General features: G+C 42.6%; 1 protein-coding gene across 1 annotated transcript in view; it reads left to right on the top strand.

Annotated features, from left to right (window-relative positions):
* The window catches only part of ERBB4 (erb-b2 receptor tyrosine kinase 4), a 530,390-nt gene that overhangs the window by 492,997 nt on the left and 12,081 nt on the right, over positions 1-25,312 (top strand). The window contains exons 26-30 of the mRNA XM_017747097.1: positions 9,699-9,854; positions 12,514-12,589; positions 14,556-14,702; positions 15,931-16,028; positions 18,299-18,469. Coding sequence (XP_017602586.1) covers positions 9,699-9,854; positions 12,514-12,589; positions 14,556-14,702; positions 15,931-16,028; positions 18,299-18,469 — 648 coding nt within the window. The remainder of the gene's footprint in view (positions 1-9,698; positions 9,855-12,513; positions 12,590-14,555; positions 14,703-15,930; positions 16,029-18,298; positions 18,470-25,312) is intronic.

Consider the following 25,312-nt stretch of genomic DNA (forward strand, 5'->3'; position numbering starts at 1 on the left):
GAAAAAAAAAAAAAGAAGACATCAGTTTTATTTAGAGGCCACGATAAAAGTTTCTTTTTAGATATTTACCACTTTAGAAGTAGTTTCTCCCCTGTGTAGGATTGTGGTCTCTTGGTAGGTCTGCAGAACCACTTTACAGGAGGAGTGAACCAATCTATGACACAAAATATCACTGCAGTCATCAGTGCTCCATAATTATCCAAGTGCACACACCTGAAGGGTAGAATTATACTTTATTTTCTGTGAGTATCCTATAACAAAGTAATGTGAGGGCTTGTTTGAATTGCATGGCCTTGGATGTGTTACCCCCACATCTCCATGGAGTCGGTGTCTGGATAGGGCTGAGCTGAGGGACAGAGGAGCAGGGGAGGGAACAGACCATGCACTCCAGTGCTCAGCTGTCCTTTACTTTGCCACTGCAGAGTCTCTGGCTGTGGTCTGCATTCCCAGCACCGTGAGGTGGCCAGGCAAAGGTGGCAGGCTGTGTTTAATGATCCCCACCCAGGCACGGAAGGAGGTTCGGTCTGAAGGCGGGGAGCTCGTGGGGCACAGTGGCAGCTTGACTCACACTCTATGGGCTCTCACTGTCAACACAGCAATGCTCTGAACCATTAATAATAATGTGATGTTTTAGCTGGGGGGAAGTAAGTGTCTCTTGAAACCACATTTCTGCCTTCCACGCACCCCATTCCAGCACTCATCTGTATTTACTGAATAAGGTTAATGGATTATTTAGCAGGTTTCTCCAGCCATTATCAGAGAGCACACTCTGTTTATGTGGCTGGCCTCTCCTGTTCTGTCAGTGTCATAAGCTACTCAATTAGAAAAGGGAAATAAAATGTATGTAATAGGTAACTATGGTTACCTGTGATGTGGGTTTTTAAGAAGTGCTCAGAAAGCTAGTGGCAACAGAGTTTGGAAGTTCAAAGCTGTAATTTATTCAAGAACTCTCTTGAATCAGAGTATCAAAAGCATTTAGAATAGATTCAGAACATTTTCTTTTGTGGAACAGTGTTGCAGTCCTAAGCAGAAGCTCTTGTACAGACCGACTGCTTGCTCTGCTCATGTGAGAAGAAAATAGGAGAGGGAGAGGGTAAATATGCCCTTGTTCGACTTTTCTCTTGCAGAGCCCAATAGCCCTGGCACTGGAATAGCTTGTGAAAGTGGTGGTTTCTGGAAGTAGTGCTTCCATTGTCCTGTTGTTTCCCTATTTACCCTGGAACAGTGATTTTAAAAGTGGTAAAAATACAGAGCCCCAAAGCTGCATGAGCTTCAGGGGCATCTTTCAAATAAAGGTCCCTACCTCAGAAATTCAGCCCCAATCATGCTGTTTGCTCAGAAAAGAAAATAAAATCCTCCATGTTTAATTTAATGAGGACACAGAACAGTGCTAACAGCTTTTAAAAGGACTGAAAGTGCCATATGAAACACGTCTTAAGGTCAAAAATTTCACCTCTCAAGTGTTTCAGGGGGATCAGGTGAATTCTGTACATATTTGCCCTTTGCAAAGCAGGGAGCTGTTGCAGGCTCTTCCTGTGGGATTTTTGTGTGAACACACAAGACAGTGCCACCACAGTGTTCCCTGTCCGCTCCATGGGCACTGCCCGAGAGAAGGGGAGGGTAATTTCAGCTGTCCAAAAACACTGTCTCAACCAAACCAACCAAGTACACAGGGTGCAGGAAAGACCTGTTCTGTCACATATTTTATTGTCATAACATGCAACTACATAAGATGAATACTGGAAAACCTTGCATCCCGTGCATGACATGCCAGTTTAGCAGCACACTTCCAGAGGAAAATTATCTGCTACAGGGTCAGGAGTCATTTCCCAAGAAAGCTGTCTAAAAAAAGTTTGCAATTAAGAGAAGACATTGGACTCAACCCTCTGTTAGATGTTTGCTGGATCCCACCTTTACACAGGTGGTTTTGCTCTGCCCTAAGTTCACTTTCTAGTAGGCCAGCAGAGAAATTCTGAAGGCTTTAAATGCTTCCCCCAATTCCTCCTGTTTAGCCGACTTGAAACACACAGTGTGTAATTTGTTAAAGCTGATATTTGTTAATATCCCCAAAGCTGGGGTTATTGCAGTTCAGTCAGGTGCAGGGCATGGCTGTGAAAGGTCAGGGTGTGGTATGGTTTGGAGTGCTGGAGAGTTTCCAGTGTGTTTGCACTGGGGCTGTGCTTGTTCTGAACCTGAGGGAAGGCTGTGCTTATATCTGTTAATCTGGAGGTTCCTTATTAATAGGCTGCACACTTCATTGATTTTTAATTAATTTCTGAAGAGACACAGAGGATAAGTGCTGCAGCCCACAGACGTCTCTGTACTTACTGCAGTCCACATCTCTATTGATTGCCTGCCTAAGGAGCAGAAGTAATCCATTTTAAATACACTTTCTTGGAGAGACTGAATGCACTGCACAATACACTCTCCTGACTGTAATTGCATTGGCAAGAGGTCAGTGGTGGGGGAGACGTAGCCCATTGTTCAAGTGTGCTGCTGTGAGTTTCCTTCCAGGAAGGTGGGCAGTTTGGAATTATAGCATCAGGAAAGCACTGGTCGCAACTCCCCCATTACAGTTGCACTGGGAACTCCTTTATAGGCTGCTTTTAGCCTTCCTGCCTCTTCAGAGGAAGGAGCTGGAGCTGGTCTAACTGAAGCAATTAATGTAAGGGAGAAGAATAGCATTCAAAAAGCCTGTTTGAATTGATACCTCTCTTTGGTTGCCACTTCAAAAAGCATCAAACACTTTCCAGGAGTATATGATCCACTGGGAGCTGAAACCTGAAGTCTCTGAGCACTCCCCAAATCAGGGGACAGGTATGTTCCTTCTGCTGGCACATGTAACACAGATTACTATGATTTCTTTTGAAACAGCAATTTGAAACAGCCTTTGTCATAAGGACTGTGATTCTGCCAGTCTCTAAACTGTAGCTACTTTGCAGTGAGTGTTATTGCCGAGCAAGGAGAGTTTTGCAGTAGTAAGTTTGTTATTTAGGCAGTTAGTTCTTGTTTAAAGGCCTTTTTCACAGAAGAAGGTGGTGTTGGTACAGTTGCAGCCAGAACTGCACAAAGTGCACTGGTGATACACTTACTGTAAGCACAGCTACAAGCTGCAATTTCTCACTCTTCTTTGGGCTGCAGTTTCCTGAGCTGTGGTTTTCTTCAGAGCTAATGGGAGAACATCCCTGTCCTTTTGGGCTCTTTGGGAATAAGGGAGAGTAACGTAGTCTGTCCACACAGCCCAGGAGGCTGGGACACCTGGTCCAGGTGAAGGGGTACCACAGCCAGTATGACCCAATTTGCCCACTGAATGGAGAATGGAGCTGGCACAGGAGAGCACCTTGTGCCCAGCTGTCTTAAGAAAGCACCTGAGTTAATTGCAAAATAGAGATTAGATACAACTCCACAGCTCCCTCCCTCAGGAATCTCATGCTTGGGAATGAACTTTGCAGCAGCTGCACCGATGTGGCTGTAGGTGGGACCAGAACTCAGAGCTACATCCAGTATGGCCAGTATTGAAATAAATACCTGGTCTGTATCTCATCGCTTATGCTACTTAATATATTTATGTAACATCTTTCATCAGAAGAACATGAAGTGCTTCCCAGACTCTTTATATTCAGCACCACCTAATCCAGAAAGCTGTACAATTTGAGGGAACCTGGGAGACAGCTCATCTTTCCACAGGAGTTCAGACTAAGGACATGTTTGATGATGCAGTGGAACTAAGGCCACTTCTGGTGTTGCCCGAGGAGCTTCAGCACCTACCCAGGATAGAGAGCTTCATTTTAAGGGTCCCACAAGCCAGAACTGAGAACCAGTCAATTCAGCAGTGACCCACTTATCTATGCCATGAAGGGGTGAGATGACTTTCCTGAGATGTTTATTTAGGATTGGAGTAGGTCTGGCCCATCAAAATGTCTGCTTAGTCCAGTCAATTAAGTATTGAAATGTCATAATCTTATGAAATTGCTTCTCCTCTCATTTCTTTCCACTCTTTCTCCCTTTATGAATCATCTGTCATTTTGGAATAGACTGCATTTTTCCTGTAATTCTCATCTAATCAGCCTCATAGCCTCTTTCCATTCACTTTTGCTTCTTGAGTTTGTTTCAATCTGTTGTGCTTTAGCATCATCTTTATTTTGTGTCCTGGGATAGAGTTTAGCAGTGTAGTAAATCAGGCTTTTGGACTCCTATTTCTGGAACGAAAAAACTGCAGCTGCCACATGGTGCAAAGCAAATATCTGGTGCTGACTTCCTTTTATTCAGACTTGTTCTTTTGATGTGCAGCTGGCACTTTTATATCGCCACAGGTAGTGTGTGTCCTTCTGTGGTTGGTATGAAGCCAACTCATCCCAATTTTGTGCTTCAGCTGAGCCAGCCCACATGTGAGCAGACAGAATTTATACTTCTGGGTGAGCCACAAGTGGAGAGATGTAAGACTGACCTATGTTCGAAACATCACCACTCTTTTCACAGCAGAACTAGCTCAAGTTACCTGTGCAGGAGTTGGATTTTCACTGGTTGTCATTCCATAGGGATAATAATCCGGATGCACTGAGATCCCATCTCTTGAGTCAAGTACAGATAGTCTTGGTCTTGCTTCTGTGTACTCTGAACTGTTCTGTCTGAAAACTTTTAGCGAAGTCACAGCAGGACTGGGAGGAAAGCGCTGTTGTCAGCAGTGTCCCCTCTGCTCATGTCACACCTGCTCAGATGGCAGTTCTGGCAAAGTTTCCATCATCTGGCCCTGCTCAGGTGGACAGGACTAAAGCAACTGTAGGAAAATCCAGGTAGTTATATCAACTTTGTGTCCTAAGTGCATCTGAAGATGGCCAGCTTGAGATAAAAGCACTTTTACCCTGAGATACAGTTTGCTACACATTAATAGCACATTGCTTCAAACTTAAACTGAAGAGAAGTGAAACCTTGAGATAGTGAGCAGGAGATGGGAAGAAATACATTACTATCACATAAGCTTTCTTTGTCTACCCTTTACCAAAGAGAGAGAGAGATTAACTTACCCCCTAAAATTGAATTGAACTCCTAAATACTTGGGCTTATAGCACAGCACAGGATCAGGAGTGGTTCTCCCTTGCCAGCTTCACCAGGGCTGGCAGAATTCCAGGCATTTTCAGAAATGGCAGGTGACCTGGTGGAGATGTGCTTAGCACGAGGTGTGAGTCCCCAGGTCAGGCTGGTAGCATCGCTCTTCCCTCTCCTTGGCTGTGAGGGTGACCTCCAGTGCCAGCTCCCAAGCCGACCTACACAGGACATCACACTTCTGCAGCTGAGTCAGTGGATTTCAGAGCAGTGTCAGTCTTTCTCTCCCACAGCTCTCTCTGGAGGAACAGCTACCTGGATGAGTCTGGTTGCTCCTGACAACAAAGGGCACAGTGTTTTCCTTGAAAATGTATTTAGCCCCAGGCAAAATTACACCTTTTCCATGGGGTATGCAGGGGAAAAGATGATCATTTGAGGCTTTCTGCAGTGATTCACATTATTAAGCAAGCCTCGAGTTATTAGGATGGTAAGAGAGCAGTCTCCAAAGCTGCAGATTAATGTCCATGAGACTTGAGTTGGACTTGAAATTTTCTTCCTTCATATACCTGAAGAATGAATTTGATGAATCTGCCATGTGTGCTGGCTTTGGTGGGTGTAAGTTATTATCGAAGAAAGACAGGCTGCTCTTAATTTCTGGGTGAGATAAGATCAACATGCCCTCAGTTTAGGGAAACAATTATATTTAATGTAGAAAACAACCAAAAGTCACACTGAAAAAAAGTATTTATAGGGGGTTTGCAGTGGGCTGGTGCTGCTGAAGATCTTGGAGCAGGTGAAGGTCTTTATACTTACTTTTTTAACTGGATTTGTTCTTGCAAAATGATGTGTTGCATCTTGCAAGACAGAAGACATATGTTAAACTTTAGTTAGTGATTCAACACACTTCAGTTCATCTTTAGCAATTATCCCAAAAGGACTTTGCATTTAATGACTTACATACCTGTTTGAATTCTATCCTGAGTAATGAATACCTTTTTTCTGGAGATGAAATCCAGGAAAAAAAGAGCTTTCAGGCAAGATTCATGCAGTTCAGAGTTGGGCATTCCCTGCACAGCAGCTGCCACTTTTGAAACAAACCCAGAAGCATCCTCAGCAGGGAGGTGGGACTCCGAAAAGTCCAGAAAACTGAAGGAAACCAAATTACAGCATCTGAAATAGTCTGTGCTCATATCTCTTACACTCTGACCTGTACAAATGGAGGCTGTGCTCAAAAGCTTCCCCCAGAAACTGGGAGGCAAATTACAGCAGCAGCAGAAAGTAACACTGCTTATAATAAAGTAAGGAAACAGCAAATTATGACCACAACTTCAAGGCATTTCTCAGGGTACAAACCTGTGATTTGCCAGAAAAACTTCATTTTCCTTTTTTTAAAAAATCCTTTTATTCTCCTATTTCCTCCACCAGCCTAGCTTTGGTGATACTTCCACAGCACTGGAAATCCTAATACTTTGTGAACCTAATTCGATGTTTTGTACACTGAAGTTCAGCACTTGGAAAGATCAGAATGCTGTCCAAGATCATTGTCTTCTCTTGTCCCATGGGTTTTTTGACATAAAGTCTCCTTTCCACTGTCCCACTTCAGTTTATTCCCAGCACATTATCTCATATTCAGGTCTGATATTTTTCTTGTGAAAAGAGCAAACCTGACTGTGCCTGAAGTGACCATTCCAAAGCTGTCACAGTGCCAGAGAATTTATAAACACTCCTTAATAAAATTGCAGAAGATATTTTTTTCATAGCTCTTATCAAATAATTTTTAGTCTATTCAACTAATAAAATGTCTTCCTGGTATTCTCTTATGGGCTTTTTTATGGGGGATGTGTATTTTTTATCATACTTCTGTATCATGTTAAAAGATTAAACATTCATATAGAGCTTTTTTCCCTGCCAAGTTCAAAAATGTCTTCAGATGGTGGTTCTCTGCATAATATATGTTTAGACAGTATTGCTGCAGTGAATACTATAGGATTCCCTTTTTTAGATTCTTGTCCTTCCACTTGGATAGTCTCATTTATTGAAAATATATACATATCTACCTTTTCATTTATACTTCTGCCACCCACATTTAAAGCATGTTGATGGAGTATCAGGAAAAGCGAACACGTTTACCCTGGGTATTCCCAAGAGGATTTACATTTCTGCAGACCATGGGCTCTGCAGAGGATTTTGTAGCTGCCAACCAACCCTACAGGGACTGGTTTTAGCTTTTATGTAACACAGGTGGGAGAAAGCCCTGGGAAGGTTGTTTGACAGAGGTGAAGCAAACTGAAATGCAATGATACACAGGCAGTTATTTCTGCCCTCTTTCTGGATAGAATAGAAAACCAGCTGTGGTATTGCTGGGGTGCAATACAAGGTGTTGGGTATTACACATTTTCTAGTTCTTGAGAGAGTGTGAGGTTAGGATGAATAAAATAGAATCTTACTAAAATGATACTAAATAATAGCACAAAATTGGAGTAAATGGATGTGAATGAATAGAGTAAGCAGTGAAACATCCTAAAGTGTTAGCCTACAAGTTTAAAAAATGCTTGAAATTAGAGACAGTAAAATAAGACCAAAGAGGCATGGATAAAAATTTGGTTGTGTAACTCTTTCAATGAAGAATGGTTTTGCACACCTTACTATCCATTCCTGCCATCATTAACTAGAATCAGGAGGCTAAAGCCTTGGTACAGGTCATCTGTTTTGATTTTGACAAGACAAATTCTGTATTTTCATTTTGGCCAAAAGAAATCTGCAATATTTTCATATTGCTTCAGTGCTGATAGCTACAAGTTAATCTATTAAAAATTATAATTTTATTTGGACCTGATATATTCTGGTGCCAGCAGAATTCTCTCATCAGCTGGTATCACAGTGTGATTCTTGTGTGATTCACAATCGCTTAGACCATGAAATTTATTTGTCTTTTTTTCTAGGGGTTTTAATTTGATGTCAAAAACCATTGCTGTCAAAAAACCCCATAATTCTTTTGGTCAAAAACATAATTCTGATGGTCAAAAGCTGAATATATTGATTTGCAATTGGCAGGAGGGTGTTTGTTTCAACTAGCAGTGCTTCTAAAGAATAACTTCAGTTGCTTTGTGCCAAAACATCCCTGTGTCCTCTTTCAAACCCCCTTCATGCTGACTGCATGAAATAGTGTTTATGCCAAACGTTCTCCCACATATTTTCAAAGCTTTTACTGGTGTTTGCACTGAAATTTTTCACCTAAAACCAGCTTAGGGCTCCATTTGATGCTTTTTGCATAGACATCCACTTTCACAGAATCCTAGAGGTGGAAGGGACCTTAAAGCCCATCCAGTTCCAGACCCCACCATTTGCAGGGACACCTTCCACCAGACCAGGTTGCTCCAAGCCCTGTCCAGCCTGGCCTTGGACACTTTAAGGAATGGGACAGCCACAGCTTCTCTGGGAAACCTGTGCCAGGGCTGGGTCCAGACACCATGAGTGGCAGCTGGTATGGGGACAGGTACCTACGAGCTCCTTAGGCTGTGAAGGGATAATAAAATCTGGCCCATGGCACTGAGTAATCTGGTTATTTTAATCACTACATGTGACTCTCTGAATTATCATCTGTATTGTGGGATAATATGATCTCTTTGGTATTCAGCAATGACTTTTTAAAAATTATCATATATATTATACAGAGCTAATATACTGAGATACCTTAAAGGCAATTATCAAGTGTGTGATTTCATCTGTAGGTTCTAATAATGGTGGTTAATGTCATAAATGCCTTTTAATGAAATTATAGGCTTGTAACCCTGCCCAGCTATCCTTTGTGTGTCATATAATTAATAAGACCAAGCTTTGGTGTTGGTCTCAGTGTCACAAAGCATTGTGCAAATTTCCATACTGATGGTAGATGGTTAGTCTCCCATCAGAATAAGAATAAGGTTAAGGCCAGGCAGCTTGAGTATATGTTACCTTATCTTTAAAGGCAGCTGGATGGACTTGTTAACAAAAGTACTTCTAACAGAATATATATGCTCATAAAAAAAGGGCCATTGATCTAATGTCTTATTATAATACCACAGGCAATATTTTAAGGGAGTGAAACGGTAAGGGAGTTGCAGCACTTGGAATAAAGAATTGTTTTCCTTCTAATTCACTGAGGGTAGTGAAAATTTGTGACCAACTTAAAAACCATTTGAAGATGGACAAGAATCTTCATCTTGAATTGAAGATACTTGTCTAGAATGTAACAGAGCTGGGATTGTTTCCCAGTGTGGTCTGATTTCTGGGGGGCTTTGGCTAAATTGATTATTTTTTTATGGTCATCAGATTTCCTGTCTGAAGAACAAGGGCCGTAATATTTCTTTTCTTTGTCTCACATTTCCAGATTTTAAGCCTGCTGAAGCAAAAGAGTTATCTATGTGTTATTTTGTTGGGTTTTTTCCTTTTGGTAATTGAATCCTATAGAATCATCCATACTGGAGTAACTCAAGGTCATCTAATACTGCCTCCTGCTCAGAGCAAGAGCAATGTTTAACTTCTGCCCTCTAGGCCATTTTCTCATTATAAATACTCATCATTGAACCAGACATTTTATATGTCACCAGTGGAAGTTACTTCTCAAAAAACATGTAAGACTTATTAGGATTATTGTACTGTTCTTATTCCTTCAGGGAATGATGTACCTGGAAGAGAGGAGACTCGTCCACCGGGACTTGGCAGCCCGTAATGTCCTGGTGAAATCGCCAAACCATGTGAAAATCACTGACTTTGGCTTGGCCAGACTTTTGGAAGGGGATGAAAAGGAGTATAATGCTGATGGGGGGAAGGTGAGTACTGAACATGTCTGGAAGTAAACTACCATACTGTGACAAGCCTCCTGAAGTTACTCCTTAGGTCAGTGTGTCCCTGTGGGACTGTTACCTGTGCAAGAGAGTCTGTCAGTGACGGAGCAAAGCCCTTGCAGAAAAACTGTGTTGTGAAAGCACACATGAAAGCTGCTCATTTTTTGCACAGTGAGCTTATCCAGGCACTGAAATATAATTGCATGGGCAGTTTTCACACTCAGAATTAGGTTTTGTTCACGTGCTCCAGTTTGTGTCTTGTTTTGAATACTTCTGTTCGATGAGTGATGGATATTCTGGGGCATTCCTACCCAGCTTCTTTCTCTGGCCAATATACACCTCAATAACGTGCAGTCCCATTTTCCCAGGCAAATAATTTTTGTGAAAACAAAAGGGAAGGCCACAGAACATGAGAATTTAGCTCTTCTATCACACTGGACGAGCCTGTGTATGTTACGTCTTGCATCTACCTCTCCAATACCATGCTGAATGCCAGGCCACTAAAAGCCAGCTTGAGGATAACTTTGAAACCAGACATTTTCCCCTATTACTTTCCAGCAAACCACACAATGGCCATGCAGTGCCTTACCTCATTTCTGCTAATTTCAGATTAATGCATGATAAAATTCAGAAGGCAGTAAGTACGTGGTGCTTCTGGCTGCTCCCTAAATATCTTGAAATTCCCCATTTCAATCTGTCACTGAATCCCAAGGGATTCTGCTTCGCCTGTCATTCCTTTTCCTGGATGTTCTGTTTGCTTTCTGTCTCCTTGCTGTCTGTGGTTTTTTGTTCTCACTCATGCCCTTGTCTGGGACAAACAGCTGTTTGTGTGCTGTTCTCTGGGATGAGCTGCTGCCTTGTTTGTGTGGCTGCTGCCCTTGGATCACCTGGACAGGTCAGTCAAGGAAGTGAAGAGCATGAGAGGAGCCACCAGTGCTTCCTCATTTCCCCATGGAAAGAGACCTCCTGTCAGGGAAGGTGGGATTTTGGCAGCTTTCCCCGATTCCTTAATTTCTGTAATTCTCTTCTCGGTAACCCCTCAGCCTCTTCCCTCCATCAGAGAGTGAATGACAGAAAATGAGTTGATCCTTGCAAACAAGCTGTTCCCTGGCAGTTGTGTCTTGGACTTGTTACCCTGCTGAGAGCTCTGGAGCAGGATTTACATCAGATGTATCACTTCCCAGGTCCAGAGAAGCATCCTGTGAACTCCAAAAGGCATTGGCAGCATCAAGTTGTATTGAGAGCATGCTAAGGGAGGTCCAGACTGGACTATCAAGTGGTTGTAAACAGAGGTGGTGCAGTTTCCATCCTTGAAGGTTTTAAAGTCCAGATGGGACAAATCCCTGAGTAACTTGGCCTGATCTCCTAAGTAGCTGAACCTGCTGTGAACCTGAGGTGGGACTAGAGGCCTCCTGAATCACTTCCAGCCTGAGTTGTCCCATCATGAACAAGGCAGCTTTGCTCCTTCAGCAACTCTTCATGTCTGGAGTGACCCAGCCATATACAACGGGAATGAAAGCAATGCACTTCTGCAGAGTTTAGTGGGGGAGGATGAACTGTCTTTGCAAAAGTTAAAACAACCTTTATTACAAGGGGCTATTTTTGCCATAACTCTGTAGGTTATGTTCATTAGTGAACTTCATGGAAGGCAGTTTCATAAGGGTTTAAATGAAGACACATCCTCTGCTTTTACACCCACCATCTGTTCAGATTTTACCTGCAGTTACGCATCCTTTTGGTTTATTCCAGTACCTCTTCCATAGTTCCAAATTAGAGGCAACCCATACAAGTCCCTGCCAGGTAAAAGTCTTCTAAGTGTTTGTCCATCAGAAATTCACAGACTGCAAGGCTGTGCCTGACAGGTGCAGCTCAGGAATGGGAAACACCATGAATCCCATTTTAACACTAACTCAAGAGGGTGGGCCCTAGTGCAGGAATGAGGTTTGGTTTGCCTGCACACCCTTGTCTGTCGGAAGAGATAAGCTCACCCCGAGGGTGATTCACTGACATGGGAAAATGGGGCTGCTGGCTTAGTTTGGGGAGCAACTTTTCTCACTGCAGTGCTGATACAGAGAAGTGGGATGGCTAAGTTCCCGACAAATATTAGGAGTTAACAATAAAGCACTGCAAATTCTCCTCATTGCCTGTTTACCCTGATGACGATGATGATGATGGGGACAGTGAAGTGTTATGGTCACTGCATTGTAACCTGGCCTCATTAGAGAACAGTTGAGATAGCAGTGTTGCTATCTCAGATTGCAGAGATTGCAAACTGTTAAGGAGAAAGAGCTTCTTCATTCCACTTTCTCTGCTGCACTTGAGATTTAGAGGAATTATATGCAATTTTTGCGTTGGTTCCTCTTCACACAGCTTTGATGAAAACACGAGTTGTTCTACTACTTCTGAATCAATAAATATCAGAAGTTCTCCGGGTAACCGGTTCATCTTTCTCACCTCCAAGTTTTATGAGGCACAGCCCCATTCTAGAGGGCAGGAATAGCCATTTCCTCTGTGGGATAGTGCTGCTTTTTTCCAAGCTTGCCATTGAAGGAGACAGGGAAAAAGCTGGTGTCTTCATACAGGATCTGTTTGTATTGTTTTAATAATGTATTTCTAAGGTTATGTTTCTCTTGTCCTTCCCTAGATGCCAATTAAGTGGATGGCTCTGGAGTGCATACACTACAGGAAATTTACCCATCAGAGTGATGTGTGGAGCTATGGTAAATCTTCATGTGATTAGTTTAAAAAGTTGTGTCTTTTAAAGCATTGAACTAAGTTGTGTTAGTATGTTAAAGATACCCTCTTTTCCCAAAGGAGTTAATTCCAGAAGCGTTTGCTCTTCAGGTTTTTTTTTTTCCTTTAAATGTGTAACTCTGAGTAGCAGTTTTTACTGTCTCCTGTGTTACTTCCCTGCTCACTGAAATATATTATCATGATGTTCCCCTCTGGGGTGAGTGCTGCAAGGTCTGGTCTGGTAGCAGTTTCGCTGATTATTATGACAGAAGAAGACCTCTTTCAGCTCAGGCACAGATTCATAAAAATACAGCTGCAGGTCACAATTTTCAGCAGTCTTTGAAAAGCTCAACTCTAAAAGCCATGAATGTCAAAAAACATTTTCAGGCTTATGGGACTTTCTCTACCTAGAGTCAGATAAAAGGGAATTTGTCATAATACAAAGCAAATATGGCAAGAGAAGGAAAAGGAAGAGACGAGTTCTCCAAACTAACTAGAACAAGCATCTATTTAATTTCACAGATAGCTTGGGAATTGGTGAGCTACACACACAGAGAAAAAGTCGTATTTGAGAAATGAGGTGTTCGTTCAGTGTTGCTAATGGTTATTCAGACAAGCTGTTTGCCACATCTGCTGAGGTCTTTGCCTGTTTATCTGGTGTAGCTATTACTAATAAAATGATGTATACCTTTGTAAATAGAATTTTTCAGCAGTATCTGGGGCTATGGAGTCCTATTTGCATTTCCTATTGTGCATTTGAACCAAAAGGGTGTACAGCTCTATTCATTACTCACTTTTACCTGTGGGTAGCAGCAAAAGACACTGTTTGCTGTAGCTGGGTGGCTGCCCTCTTCTAGTCAGCTGAGAAAAGCTTTGGAGAGTTCAACTGATCTTGTAAAGCTGCTCTTTCTCTTCAAATCCTGTATTTCCTGGATCACTCAGGAGAAAATATACCTTCATTTATGAAATTCATTTTAAATGCAGGAAGCCCAGAACATCTATAAGCAGAAAGGAAAAGTCCATAAATAATTGACAAGTTATATTTATTTAATGTCAACAAGGAGACGAATGAGGGTGAAATAAATGTGGTTTACTCATGTGGTAATTTTGCCCATCATTTTTCACATTAGCATGACATTTGTCAAAATATGGTACTGATCTGGAGGCATGCTTAAAATGACCTTTGCAATACAAATAAAAGTTAAAGAAGATGGTGTGAGAGCAGCATTTTCAATATTTAAGATTCTGTTTGGGCACAAATTCTTTTACTTATGATATATGATCTTTATTTCCAGCTTCGAAGCCAAAACAAATCCTATGGCTTTTCAAAAAGAGAATATTGGGTTTGTAGCACAGCACTATCATAAACTCAAATCCATAAGGTGATTTAAGGGAAAAAATAATAGCAGTGGCTGTGAATGACTTACAAGGCAAAGCCAACGACCTAATGTTACTCAGTGCTGTACCTTTGTGGGAAATTGATGCTCTAAGCTTGGGAACATCTGCGCTTTCCCCCCTTAAAATAATAGAGTACATCAGCCATTCATTTCCCTTTTTGATAAAAGAGCGTGGTGCATTCTTTTGTTATTGCACCCATTTACTTTACCACCCTTCATTTGTCTCAGACCTTTCTTGTGTGCCTCAGGTCTATCACGCCATTTCTTACACCAATAAAAATGAGGGAAGTTGCTTTTGAAGATTACCACAAAGTGCTGTTTCACCATTTTCCAGAGTTTTCAAGTGGCAGACTGTCATGGTTTAAGCCAAGACATCAGCTAAGCACTGTGTAGCCACTTGCTCAACTCCTCCTGTCCCCCCAGTCCAAACTTCAGTGTTTTTCCAGGCACTCGTGAAGAAGAAGAGATTGCAGTCCAGAACTGGGCCAGGATACTCTGCTGTGAGAGACTGGGGGGGAATCTGAGTAGTAAAAAAAAAACTCTTTCTTCTGCCTAGGAGTCACCATCTGGGAGCTGATGACCTTTGGTGGGAAGCCATATGATGGAATCCCAACTCGAGAGATCCCCGACCTCTTGGAGAAGGGAGAGCGGCTGCCCCAGCCCCCAATCTGCACTATTGATGTTTATATGGTGATGGTGAAGTGTAAGGAATTGTCACTTTTGATACCCCTGCACTCACTGCAAGAGGGACACTGGTTTAGAATATTTGCATAGGCAGTCTCTGACAGAGCTGGGAAACAGGGCAAGCTGCTGCTGCAAAACAAAAGCTTCCCATGATACTGTAAATTCCATTTAAATACTCCCTGCACATCTTTGGCAATTTTACAATTGTTAGCCATGAAGGGCCGAGTTAGCTCAGCTTCTTATTACTGTCAGATGTTATCTCATATACTTGCTGTGAAGTCAAAATTGTATGGTTGTTATTGTAAACCTTTGTCATTTCCATGACAATTGATTCTGATGTAAAAAAGATAATACTAAACATAATTATGGCACATGGATACCCAGCCAGTGAAGGTTGTGAGGAGAAATCCCATTTCCAAATATTGAGGAAAGAAATCACTAATGTTTTATTGTAAGTAGCAAGAATGATGATTGCAATAGTAATAATAAAAAGTAAAATTAATAGAAGAAATGCTATAGAGAGGATTATTTTTTATCATTCTCAGTCCAGTACAAAAATTTATGATTATTTTTACTTTAGTAAAAAAAGGGAAACAGTCTGCACATGATTTCTTCCACTTTTTTATCTCCAAGATACTCCCACTAATGACAGTATCCTCCAAGGTTATGCTTCTAATTTAAAAAGAATTAGAAATATCTCTCTGATATTTCTGGCTTAATTTAAGTGAGATTAACATACAGACATCTCATCCATCATATATACTCCTTTCCCTTTTGCTTTGTACACAAAAGCCCTGAAAAAAAAAAAGGAAAACTAGAAGAAGTAAATTAAGTATCTTCTGAAAACAGTTGTACTGTGCATGGAGGTGTGGAAATTAAATCATGCAAGGGCTTTGTTGAGTACAAAAATGTCCCATCTGGTAGGACACATCCTTAATAAAAGACAGTCAGTGCTGATACCTAAATGTGCAAGATGAGAAAATTGCAAGATAGTGTTGCTGTCTCTGGGATGGAGAGGAGCCCAGCAAATTAAGAAAAATTCCATGCAGTAAGGAACAATCTAGTCTGGCCAAAACCAGGTGTTTTCCATTTTATGCATCATAGAATTCTAACTTTCCATTATTCTGGGTTTTTATTGCAACTTTTCTTTGGGCCAGAGTTATCAAGGACTTGAAACTTGTACATTTAAAAAAGGAAAGATTTCCTCCCTTGACATTTAACCATTTTCTTTCTTGTCTTTCATCCAGGCTGGATGATTGATGCTGACAGTCGGCCAAAATTCAAGGAGCTGGCTGCTGAATTCTCTAGAATGGCTCGAGACCCTCAGAGATACCTGGTAATTCAGGTAAGCAACCCTGCAGCATCACAGGGGTGGGAAAAACAATTGTCTGCAACACCCAACTGTTAGGGGCATTGCCTTTGAATCTTTTGAAGTTCAAGATGCCTAAAGCAAAAGAGCCTAAAGCAAACAGTGACTACAGTGTTATACAAGCATGAAGTAGAATGGGCAGTGTCAGTATCTCAAAAATAATGATATTAATAATACAACAATCTGAAATTAATTTCCTAAGCTCATGTTTATGAGCACATACACAATCTCTGGCTTTGCAAGCTGCTCAGTGCTTTGCATTTCCTTATGAAACTGGGGACAAGTTTTGTCCATAGGCAGACAGTGGATCTATATTTAGACCAAGGACTTCCTTGGTTTTAAAATTGATTAGGCTGAGTCTTTTCCCTGCATTGCTGAGATCACAAGCAAGTTTCTTTTCACTGCCTAAACATGAAAGTTTCTTAGAAAACAGGAAGTTGTGTCATACTGGTACCTCTAATGCTAGGGAGGAGCTTCCCTCTCTGTTCTCCTTAAGCTCTGGGGCTCTGGAGGCTTCACATCCCTGTGACAGGGTTGTGAAGGGTTCATCCTTCATGGGTTCATCCCATGAAACTGCCCTGTGGCAGCAGGGCGATACCTGGTGAGTACAGGTAGCTGGAGCTGTGTGTGCCTGAGTACAGGCATGTGTCCTTCCCTAATTTTGTGGCAGCCTAGACTTGTGCATGTGTTTATTACAGCTCAGATTCAAGCCACAGAAAGCATAGGGTTCTTAGGTAAGGGCCCAGTGTGTGAGCTGTTCAAAGGAAAATGAAAACTTCAAAGTGAGGTGATGGTGAAACACCAGAGACCAGAGCATGGGAACAGTTTGTTCCAGGTAATGATTCTCATGCTCTGTCTCATGCTGTATCTGCTCCACATCATGAAACACAGGGCAGAGGTGCTGATCCTCAGCTTCACATTGACATAAGAATTCCTAGTGGAAGAGCCTCCAGCCAGTGCCACTTCATGTCTCCTGAGTGGTCTAGTGCCAGTCCCACAGTGAGGTGTTTGATTTCACTGGGTAGAGCTGCCAGGTGACTTGTGGTGTGTTGCTGCACACTGTGAATCATCCTGCTCTCCTTCCGCTTCAGCACAAGGAAGATGTGGTTGGAAAGTGAAATACTAGTCAAGAGGATTTTTGGTCCTGAATGTGGAATTCCTCTTGCAGTATTCCCCACTGTGTGAACTAAATTATAAGTTCAGCTAATTTGGGAAAACTCAGTCTGATTAAATGACTTTGTTAGATAGGACATACTTCCTTATTCCAAATACCTCTTTCCTCCATTTCTCCCCCTGCCCTTCCCTCCCCTGTTGCATGGTCTGGCCTGTGTTTCATCCTGTGAGGCTTCTCTCCAGCACTCCTTGCAGACAATACGAGCTCCTGGAGGAGAAACCAGGGTCACTGCATTGCACTGGTACCTCTGCCATCACCACTCCCCATCCCTCCCAGGTGCAATCAACAATGACAAACTTGCTGTTGAGCTTTTAAATGGGTCTGTATGCACCCCACAGCACAGCCATCATTCCCTCCTGGATTCTACATGTGGCATAGTAATTCCTGAGGAGTGGGAGGCCACTCTCCAGCCATCCAGTGGAGTTTAGCATTGTTTCTATGGGCTGATAGGTTTTTGTGGCATGGGATTGCCTTTTGCAATGTTTTGTGGCACCAACAAAGTGCAGCCCAGATTTGCCTCTCCAGCTCATAGGTGTTATTTCAAGGTCCTGTTGTTTCCCTGGTTTGACTTTCGTTGTTCTCAGCTCTCATACATTCCACAGAATAGATGGGAGAGAAATTTACCCTCTAAGTCCCTTAAAGTACAAATTAAAGTAAAGCAAACATCAAGACACAACAGTTTCCTTGTTATTCCCCACCCCTCCTATTTGAGCCTAAATAGTTGAGATATTTCACAAAATATGTCAGAACTTGGGTCAGAAACTGATCTTGTATGGGAAAAAGAGAGAAGAAAAAATAAAAGCTCAGTCATGAAAATGCCAAAAAAAACCCCCGTTTTGCTTGATTCATGCAGTTACTCCCTTTTTGTCATCATATTCCCAGTAAAAAATAAAAAAAACCCAACAACAAAACAAACCCACAAATTATGTGGATACAGTGCTTTTGAACAAACAAAGCAGCATGTGTGGTCCCTGCAGCCTGGGCTGCCAGGGCATTAGGAAGGCTGAAATTCTCTCTTTGGGAAATTAATCAATCTTTTGATATTTTTCCTCTCTCAATACAATCTGTTTAGGGAGATGATCGTATGAAGCTCCCAAGCCCAAATGACAGCAAGTTCTTCCAAAATCTTCTTGATGAGGAAGACCTGGAAGATATGATGGATGCTGAAGAGTATCTTGTTCCTCAAGCCTTTAACATTCCTCCTCCCATCTACACCTCCAGGACAAGAATTGATTCCAACAGGGTAAGAGCAAGCTCTGACAGAAAATACTGGTTATTATAAAAGCACAGGTGGAGATTTAAGTACACCAATCAAACACAGGCCAGCACTGCCTTGGGAATTACAAGCTCCCATTGGTAAAGAAAGTGGCTATAAAAATGTTGTCACTGGGCTGCCTGTTCATTGTGCCTCAGTGAATTCTAAATTAATAGCCCAGCCTTGAGTGAACAAAAGCTCAGCTTGAGCTGCCTGTCCTGAAAGCACAGCTGAGGCTGCTGAAGTCAAGCAGTGTTGCTTCTGCACTGTAATGTGGCCAGGAAGTACACAGCCCTGGTGCTCCTATCCCTGCCATCCTGATGTCTTGGCAGGGTTGGCACTGATGTAACTGAGGGCAGCTGGGATATACAGATAATGTTGCTTTTGTGTCTGGAGCCAGATTTCCAACGCAGCCCCTTTTCCTGTTTGCATGCGGTGCTTTCACGGCCGCCCTTCCCAAACGTGTGTTTGTGCTGAGCACGTGGCAGGTATTGGCAGGCTGATGTTTGCACCCTCCCCATCAGGGGAGGAAATGCTCTTCATTGTATATGGGGACCTGAGGCACAGAGAGTGTTCGGGGGGAATTCAGCTCACAGAACTCCAACCATCTAAGGGATAGGGATACAATCTAAGCTTTTCCCCCAGACTTCATTTGGTGTCACTGGAGTAGCATGGGTGAACATTGCTGCCTGTCTCGGGCATTTCCAGTAGGATAAGTTACTTTCTGGAGGTGTCATTCTCTATCCACTAACTCCTGACAGCTGCAGAGCAGTCTCAGACCTGCTGTGTGAGTTCTGGTATGTTGAATCCTGTTCTACATGCCTGTGCCCTGCTGCAGGTGAGGAGCTAAGTCAGATGTCTGGAATCTGTTTTCCCTCCTTCAACAGGTCTGACCTCTGCCTCTGTTCCTGTGCTTGGCTCCAGCCTTTTAACAGTTCAGTTGCCACCCCTTCTCACATAACTAAGAGATGTTGAAATGCATTACTAATGTGAGGGCATTGACATGGGCATCAGGTGTGTTTTAATTAGGGACTTGTTTTCTCTCCAGGCTCCTTTTGGTCAAAAGCCGCAGTTTAAATACTAAGTATACCCTGTGAAATGCTGGTGTTTATTCCTCATGGTTTAGGCACCTTTTGGACATTTATCCTTAGCTGAGGTAGTTCCAAATTCATACCCAGGTGTGAACTGATTACACCATGTGAGACAGGGAAGAGGTGAGTAAAAGAGCCAAGAGTGTATAATCTGAGCCAGTATCCATGCTCTGACCATACCCTGCAGGAAGCTCCTTACCCTCTCCTGAGGAAATCAGTGCTTTTTGGGAATAAGACAAAATCTGATCTTAATAGTCAGTTTGGAAGGAAACTGCTGCTGTTTTAAATGCAAGGAAATGGGAGATGTCTGGATTCATGTAGCATTTCTCCTGCATCACTGAAAGACAGTGAAGTGGGGATGATGCATGATTGAGCAATAAGTGAGAAACTTTCTTTTTATGGCTACAAGACTTAATTGATGGTGATCTGAAATACGTCAGGTTTACTACTAGCTGTCTCTGGAGAGGTTCTGTTTCCTTTCCTGCCAACTTCTGAGGAGAGAAGGGAAAGACAGCAATTACCTTTGGAAGGTACTCACTGTCACAGGGATGTAAATCAGTGGAACTTAGTTTGACACAGTGGGGTACTGCCATTTACACAGGTCTGAGGAGGCAGAATCTGACATTTTGGGTTTGTTACATTCATCTCACTCCCATATTTGCTGGAAACACTGGGACACATTTAAAGAAGAAAGGCTTAGTAGAAAAATGTACTTGCTTTTTCAACAGTTCCTTTTGCCATCTGTCTTTGGTACCAGCCCAGCTGAGGACCCCACTAGAGCTGAGGGAATTCCGGTAAAAATCCTAGAGTTAATATTCTGAAAGATTTATTTACAGTGTGTCATTTGGACAACCAACATGGTCACTGCTGTATTCATGGAATGAAAACACAGGCACTTATTTTTATTATTATCATTAGTGGTGTTGTTATTATTATTGTTATTGTTGTTACTATCATAGTTATTATTATTATTATTATTGGTGTTGTTGTTATTATACAAAAATTAAAATAACTTTCACAAAGCCTTTTCCCAGCTTCAAAGCACACCATTGCAACTGCTTGCACACATGTGATCCCCTTGAAGCCAGCAGAGCTGCAGAAAGAGACCACGGGCCTTGTTTTTGGGATACAAAGGGACTCCATCACATTCTTGATGTGATGTCTCCATTCCTCAGCTCACAATTTCCCATCTTGGTTTGAAACTGTGATCTTGTACCACCAAAGACAGTGGGAAGTTTGCTTTGCAATTCAATTTAATGACAGTAGCAAAACCGTATCCTCCTTTCAGTAACTCCTGTTGCTGGGAATTTTTCTCTAGCATTGTACAAATCTGGAATTACCCTTTGCAAAAAGTTTTCAGTTTGTGAGCCAAGTTGCCTGACCCAGATCAGACCAAGAGGTCAGAGAGGGCTAAGCTGGAAGCCCTGCACCACTGTAGCATTCCTGGTTTACTTTGCAGAGAGGTGTTTTCTGGAGGTAGTACATGTGTGCAGAAAGCCACATACATCTCTGTTGCCTTTGTGAAGCACTCAGTTTCTCGGTACGTTAACTATTCTTTTAGTTTGATTGATTTAAACAAAACACAGTCACTCCTTTAAGGTAATAGTGCCTCTGCTGTGCATAGTTCAGTACAGATGGATGTCAGCTACAGGAATCACAGGGAACTGAAATGCTGTCAGAGCTCTCTGTCTGCACTTGTCTAATTCTGTTTGGGTGTTTCCTTTGGATAGTCTCTGATTTATGCTTGTTTAGCATAGTGTGTATTGATACTGCACAGACCCATTATGGTGCTGCTGCAGCCGTGGATGCCAAATGAATGGACACAACTTAGGTAGTTTGTGTTCACCATGTCTGGCAAATTGCTTTTTATGGGGAGATTGTGAGGCAATTTGGTGAAGGAAAACAACACAGACGAGCTACATGATCTCCATGTCATTTTCAGGGATAAGAAGCATGAAGGATACTGTATTTCCCACCTTAGCTGTTCCAGTGGCAGTTTTAGTGGCCAAGGAGTTAGTCAGGGCACTGTGCTCCTTCTCTGTGCTGACAGTGTTGGGTGAATGTTCCAGCAGCATGGCTCCATGGGGACAGAAGTGGGCAGAAAGAAAGCAAGGAGATCATGAACCTTCTCACACATAGTCTTTGAAGTCAAGGAATGAAGGAAGAACAGGAGTATTTGCTTGCTCAGGAGAGCCCTGAAGTTTCTCTGCAGTGGTCTCAAGTCTAAATCCTTGCAGCTTCTTGCCTGGGAGGCACCACTGGATGAGGTTTGTGCAAAACACTCCCGCCCGTGGGAGGAAAAGAGCTGTGTGGATGTGCATTAACAGCGCAGTGCTGCAGCCCATGGGTAGAAGACTGGAGAGAGGGGAGGCTTCTGGGGAGTTGCCAGCTCCCCAGGAAGTCTCACATCCTTCTTCCTCCAGGGTTTACAGAGATTTGTGAAGCTGCAAGGTTCAGACACAGGTTCAGCATTTCCATCACATCCACACTGACTCCTGCTAGGATGTCTTTGGGACCTACCTGTGCTGCTGGGAGCAGAGCCCTGCACAGGCTCTGACCCTTAATGGTGGCCTCTCTTGTGAAGTTCACTCTGAGACTGCTGCAGCTTTTAAGTAAAAATTAGCATCCTAAGATAAATTGAATTCTTCCATTGGATCCGAAACTCTTCAGTTGCAATTTTGTCTCTTCAGCTTTTTCCAGTTTTTATTTTCCGCTCTCTAGAGATACTCTGGAAAAATAGAGTTTTCAAAGCTCTGTGCTTCTGAGAGATAAGCTGAATCCTCAGCAGTGTTTCCATGAGCACTGGACCCCAGCTTGTGCTCAAGTGTCCTGCATTCACATCCATTAGATGATTCATTCAGGTATTTGTAACGAGTGCTGTCCTGTGCATGCAGAGATAATGCTAATACAGCAAGCACTCTGTGTGCCCCACGATTCTTTTTGCTCTCAGTCCTTGGCTAATAAAAAAAATTCCGGCTGAAAACTGTCTATACTGTTTATTACTCACTGATACTGTCCCTGTAGTTTTATTCCATACACTGTATATCATGGAAGCACCTGCCAACCCTGCACTTAAATACCAAGCAATTTTTTTTCAGAGATGTCTAATCCATATGTCCGTGGAGACTATCCTGCTTGGCTAAAGCAGACTGTGGGACACTGGAAGCCAGTTTTCAGTTCTCTGAGCAGTATCTGGTGTGCCACTGCAGCAGTCCTGGTGTGGCCTTAGGTCTGGTAGTGCAGCATCCTTGCCGCTTGGCAAAGCAGGAGAGGGGCGTGGTTTGACCATGATTCTTTTTGTGTCCTGGGCTTTAGTAGCACCTGATCTCCATTTCTTTTCCTGTAAGAGAAGGCAATTAAGTGTTCCTGCCCAAGTCATTTCTCCAGGTGTGTCCTGGCCTCATGGGACTGATGGCAGTAAAACTGCTTCATCTTAAAGTTAATCCAAAATGTTTGTGAAGAGATCTCCAGGCTACATGGGGCCATTAAAAGCATTTTGTCCAACTTTCTGGCATAGCATAGACCAGAGTCTCTTGTCTCTTAATTTCTGCATCAAGTGCAGAAATTCTGTGTGAGGTGGAGTTTGTCTTTTATAAAGATTGTCTTGATTGTATCAAGTGGGATGGAAAATACATCACAGTGTAGAAAAGTCTCACTGGGCGGTTAATGCTGACTCTTTAGCAGGGTTGGATCCTGTTCCTGTCTGCCATCCACACTTTTTGGTGCTAGATTTAAGGAGCTGCCAGCTCTTAGAAATCTCTGGTTATTGTGGTGTGATTCTTGGGGTGTCTTGTGCTTGGCCAGGAGCTGGACTTGATGATCCTTGTGTGTCCCTTACAATTCAGGATATTCTGTGATTCTCTGATTTTTCTGCTTAAAAGGCTAAACAGGATATTACCATTTGTATGTGTTTGCTGTTAAATGATGACAACACAGATGTCTTTTTGTTTGTTTGTGGTGTTTGCCACCTTTCTGCTTCTGCAGTATCTTCCCAAAAAATAATATGGCCAAACCTTTCCCTAAATTTGATACCTCTTAGGGCAGTCTGTCAGGTTGTGGTCTTCTTTAGTTATTTCTATCCCATTTCTTTAATTGCTTCTCCTTAAAAGGTGATCAAAAACTTTCTGAAAATCTTAGTAGTCTTTTTTTTGCCTCTGTCACTTCCTTATGCAAGTGTGGCCATAAAATCTCCAATGCCAGAACAGATGGTCTTGTAAACAAACTAGACATTGATTCAAAACATTTCATAGCATTTCAGACTATTACACTGAGTAACTCTATATTAGCTCTCTTGCTTCTTTAAAACTGCATGATTAGTTAGAGAAGTTTGTATGAAGCCCTTCTGTATGTCTTTTGCTAAATACTGCATTTCATGTGTTTTCTTAGGAGAGTCTAGGCAACTGGCTGCATTTACTGCCTTCAGACCTTTAGGGTAATTCTGAAAGTCCACCAAGCCCCCTTTCAAGATGTCCAATTCCCATTTTCTGCTTTTCTAAGTTTTAATGACATTCTGGTGGTAGGAGGCTCCTGTCTGTTCTGCTCTGCCTTTTGCATTAAGCACTTCCCAAGAGCTATTAGTGTTTAATTGGTGTCTGGAAGACCATCACAAGTATTTTGCCTATTTTCTTTTCACTTCTGGAAAATTCTTCTGGGTCTGTTTCTAGTCTTTGTTGGAAGTGTGGATAGCACCAGGCCAACCTTGTCCAGGTTCATGAACAGGGCAGAAACACCAATTTAGTGTAGTGGTTTGGTTCAAAATATCCATTACTTATTTTCCTTCTGTGAGATAAGAATTAGGAGAAAGCTAAGCAGGCACAAAACTTAAAAGAATATAAAAGAAGTTTATTAACACACATAAAAGAAAGAAAGAAAAAAAATCAGACCACACCTTCAGAACACTTTTCTTCCCCCCACCTTTCTCCCTTCTCCCACTGACAATGTAAAAAGACAACCCTTGAGATGTTCAGTCAGTTTACCACTTCCATAATAACCTTGTTCAGTTCACTTAGGGAGAGGAGTCTTTCTTGCTCATGCTATGGAGACATCTCCACAAGAAGTTCTCTCATGGCTTCAATGTCACAGCGAGACAGCCACCCAGGTTGGTTCTCTGCTCGCATGTGAGAGTCCCTTCCCTCGACTTACAGCTTTCCCCACAACTGCTTTCGAGGGTCCAATCTTGAGCTACTGGGGTACCATTTTAAGCATGAGCTGTTCAGAAACAAAGGTTCTCTTCACCTATCTCTGGGAGCATCTTCATCTCTAGGAATAGAGGCCCTCCTCCTCCCCTGGGAGCAAGGGTCCTCATCACTTTCATCTCTAGGAATAGAGGTCTTCTTCTTCCCTGGGAACAAGGGTCCTCATCAAATTACAGCTACTGTCATTTGTCCTCTTTCTCCTCCCTCAGGGTTTCAGCTCTTCCTGCTTCACTGACTTTGGTGTCTTTATGGTGTTTTCTTCACTTGCCGTCACCTTTCCCTCTTCCTCTGACTCGGGAGAGGATTGATGTCTGCAGGCTTCATCTGTTCTGGAGAATCTTACAGCACTAAAAGGGTTAATCTCACCCAGACCCTGCAGCTGGAGTTCACATATCACTGTTGGTCACATGATCTTTGCCAGACAGTGGGGCAGCTTCAGACGAATCTTCGGCCACACTGGATGTGGGGGGTGTGGAGCCGGGCCGCGCCGCCTGCACGGAGCAGGGCTGGGGAGGGCGTGGATGGGACAGGGCCGTGCCACGGCC

Source organism: Corvus brachyrhynchos, unplaced genomic scaffold, assembly GCF_000691975.1.
Source record: "Corvus brachyrhynchos isolate BGI_N302 unplaced genomic scaffold, ASM69197v1 scaffold671, whole genome shotgun sequence".
NCBI classification, from domain to species: domain Eukaryota; kingdom Metazoa; phylum Chordata; class Aves; order Passeriformes; family Corvidae; genus Corvus; species Corvus brachyrhynchos.